General features: G+C 33.4%; 1 protein-coding gene across 2 annotated transcripts in view; it reads right to left on the bottom strand.

Annotated features, from left to right (window-relative positions):
- The window catches only part of LOC117182095 (protein cueball), a 172,735-nt gene extending 169,184 nt beyond the window's left edge, over positions 1–3,551 (bottom strand). Inside the window, exon 1 of one of the 2 annotated variants that reach the window (XM_033375121.1) lies at positions 3,316–3,551. In XM_033375121.1, coding sequence (XP_033231012.1) covers positions 3,316–3,397 — 82 coding nt within the window. In that variant the 5' untranslated portion in view covers positions 3,398–3,551. The remainder of the gene's footprint in view (positions 1–3,315) is intronic. The other variant, XM_033375122.1, reaches the window with a different exon arrangement.
- Between the last annotated feature and the right edge of the window lie 200 nt (positions 3,552–3,751).

Raw genomic sequence — 3,751 nt, 5'->3', positions numbered from 1 at the left:
AAATTAAAATTCGAAAATTTTTTCTAAAGCCTCCAGGGGACTTCGTTTTCGCACGAAAAAATTTTATGTGCCCTTATTGCATCCGGACCCACAATTGATAAGTCTAAAAAATGCAATTATATTTTAGTAACATTTTAGATGAAACAGAACCGAAATAACTTGATTTTTATCGTCATGAGTCATATTCAGTGAAACAGACATCAAAAGTTTGTGTTTGAGAACGAAAGATCAGTCTAATTCAGCATAATGAATATTTACCTTATCACTGTTTATATTATTTCCAAATGTAGATAATACAGAACAAAAACACAATTGCAATTATCGTGCTAATTTTGAATTTAATTCAAAATCATAGCGGATCGCATGTAAACATTAAACACTTATCTAACGAGAATTAACGCATACGACGGACAGGGGTGCTGCGGTGCTTCCGCTTCCTCAGCGAATATGATTCTCAAAGCTCTGAGAAATTCTACGCATGCACTCAGGTAGTGAGTAAAGGTTAAATTTCTAAATCATTTCTATTAAAATTAAATGAGTTATGTAAAACAATAAAATATATTAAACGTTTATTGTACGTAAAGTTAGGGCTTTAAAAAAGCGAGGTGCATTCGCCTTCTTCGGCGCGTAACTTGCACCACAACCCGGCACTTGATAACTACAACAAAACAAACGAACAGAAACTCTCTAACTTACGTCAATTTGACAAACTTTTTCACTCGCGCACTTTTCCATGTATAGGAAGAGGACAACTGCGCACGAAAAATTAAGATCTTCCCGTAATGTGCATATCACCCGGTAATAAGCTTAGAATAGAGAAAAATTAATATTTTCAGATTTCAGCGCAAAAGTGAAGATTATTCTATTATTTTGAATGCACGATTTTTCCATCTGTCTAAAATGCCACAATAAGAATAAGATACCTCCTAAACTTATTCACTTCTATTTCCATAGGGACCGCTACAAAGTTTTCTATTCTCCCAAAGAGAACGTGTTTTCAATATATTTAATTCCTTCTAATTGTACCGGTAATGCACCTCACAGATATATTTTTTATTCCTAAGAAGTGGTCATATTTTGATTTTATTTAATTCCTTCTAACAAGTTCACAAAATATGTATAATAAGTTGTTTTAATTCCTTCATGGGGAATGCAAATTCTGAAATTTTAATTCTCACCAATTCAACTCTGCCTCTCTAGAGTTAAAATTATTCAAAGTCACACATTTGCATAGATTTCTTTGTTGCATTTTTTAAGACGTTTAAATAAATTATTAAAATATAAATAAATGTAAATCTTAATATTTTTCGAATTTATAGGTTATAAAAAGATTTATTAATGAAAAATACGTTAAATAAATGCTTTCGTTAAATTTTACTAAGTCGATTAACAGGAATAGGATTTGCACTTTTTCTGTCCCGGTGGGGGGATTTTTAGACGGAGGAAAAATCGCGTATTCATAGGAATACAAATTCTTAATTTTACTGAATTCAACGCTTATTACCGGGCACTTACGGTAATGTTTCTATTGCTTAGTGTGGAAACGGAGTTAGGTCTAATTATTCCTTCGTGTATAAACGTCTTCACGTTCATTTACGTAGAACACTTTCAGCTTTCATAAGACTGTTTTTTTGTTGCGCTAGCATTTTTTTGACCGAGTTGTGAAGCTTCAAAGGCAGATGCCTATAGCAGGTCCAAGCCTAAGCATAGTTCTACACCTATTCGGATGTGGTTTTTTATCTTGCATTCATTTGCACCACTAGTCCAAAGAAAAGACCATGTTTTTCAGGTAGTGGGCTATGGGGAAACTATTTGATTTTTGTAGGAATTAATTAATTTCTTGCGTATTCTCGCCATGTAGAATTCCAAATCCGGTTATAAGCTTTGAATTCAGAAAAATTAAGAATTTGTCTTCCTATGAATACGCGATTTTTTCTCCGTCTAAAAATCTCCCAACGGGAACAGAAAAAGTGCAAAGCTTATGCCTCTCAATTGACTTAGTAAAATTTAACGAAAGCATTTCTTTAACCTATTTTTCATTATTAAATATTTTTGTAACTTATAAATTAGAAAAATATTCAAATTTATATTTATCTATATTTTAATAATTTATTTAAACGTCTTAAAAAATGCAAAGAAATCTATTCAAATGTGTGAATTTAAATATTTTTAACTCTGGAGAAGCAGAGTTGAATTAGTTAGAATTAAAACTTCAGAACTTATATTTCACATGAAAGAATTAAAACAACTTATTACACAGATTTCGTGAACTAATTAGAAGCAATTAAATAAAATCAAAATATGAGCACTTCTGAGGAATAAAAAATATCTCTGTGAGGTATATTACCGGTACAATTAGAAGGAATTAACTATATCAAAAAAAAAGTTCTTTTTGGGAGAATAGAAAACTGTGTGGCAGTCGCTATGGAAATAGAAGTGAATAAGTTTCGGAGGTATCTTATTCTTATGGTGGCATTTTAGACGGACGGAACAATCGCGCATTCAAAATAATAGAATAATCTTCACTTTTGCGCTAATAACTGAAAATATTAATTTTTCTCTATTCTACGCTTATTACCGGGAAGTGAAGAATTAAAACCTGGAATCTTAAAATAAATGAAATAATTCTAATGTGTCGAATTCATTGGTGAAAGGTTTAATTAATTAATTAAAATGTAAATTATTTTGTGTTTATAGAGTTTTACGATGTAGGATTTAACCGCGTTGAGTTCATGTTTAAAATTTTTAATTTATTAAATGAATATTATTGTGTAGTCTCCTCCGATGTATGTGTAGAATTAACTGTGTAGAGTTCAATTTGGTAGAATTGCTACTGTCCCGAAACATTGTTATACTTCATGATTTCCATTACTAATCGATATGACCTCGTGGACGAAAATTTGAAATGCTAGCAGACGATCTCATAGAGTTCAAGTAACTACAAACTCGTGCCGCCTACATGACCGAGAAACTAGATTCATCTCAATTTTAATTGATTACTTTCAATTATTATCCATCCAACGCTATTATATTCGAACAGACTCGAACCTTGCAAATTGGATCCGCAGCTGACATTCATTACATAAACAGGTATTACGATGACCTTAACTTGATCGATCTTTAGTGAGAAAAAGTCTGAACTGATTTCGAATTTCTCATCCTCCAGTTTCAATGAAAATGTAAGGTTGACAAAGTACTGTCAATTTTCCAATAGACTTGGTGTACGTGACGAACTGAACCACGCGAATGGAGTCTGGCCATATCGACTTCGTTAGGTAGCTACTTGCAAAATACCGGCTAGTACGTGAAACTCACCCCAAGATCTGGCACATGTAGAAACGAAGGCAAATGCAAAAAGGATGATGAGCGCGAGGCATCGCGATTCATGGAACACCATGATGTTCCTTCATTGATGAATTTTCTGACCTCCGAACACTGGAGAGTCAAGCACGTATACAGAAGTACGAGTGAACTAGACTGCACGCCTTCACACGACTTAACGAGACCGCTGCCGAGCGTAAACTGCCTATCCGACACGATGCACTGGTGGTGGCTGGACGCTGTACTGGCGTACACTGTCTCGCAACAATTTTATCTGACAAACTGAGAAAAGAAGTGAGATTTTTATATTGAAATAGACTGGATTTGATCATCATATTTCAGGAACCAAATGCGATAAAATAAATGATCAATTCAAGGGTGACATTACAGAACTAGATAATCAATAAAATCGGAATCTTTCAGGCTAATC

The sequence above is a fragment of the Belonocnema kinseyi genome, chromosome 10 (genome assembly GCF_010883055.1).
Source record: "Belonocnema kinseyi isolate 2016_QV_RU_SX_M_011 chromosome 10, B_treatae_v1, whole genome shotgun sequence".
Classification (NCBI taxonomy): Eukaryota; Metazoa; Arthropoda; class Insecta; order Hymenoptera; family Cynipidae; genus Belonocnema; species Belonocnema kinseyi.
The sequence above is the reverse complement of the archived record's forward strand: the minus strand, read 5'-3'. Positions and strand labels throughout refer to the sequence as shown.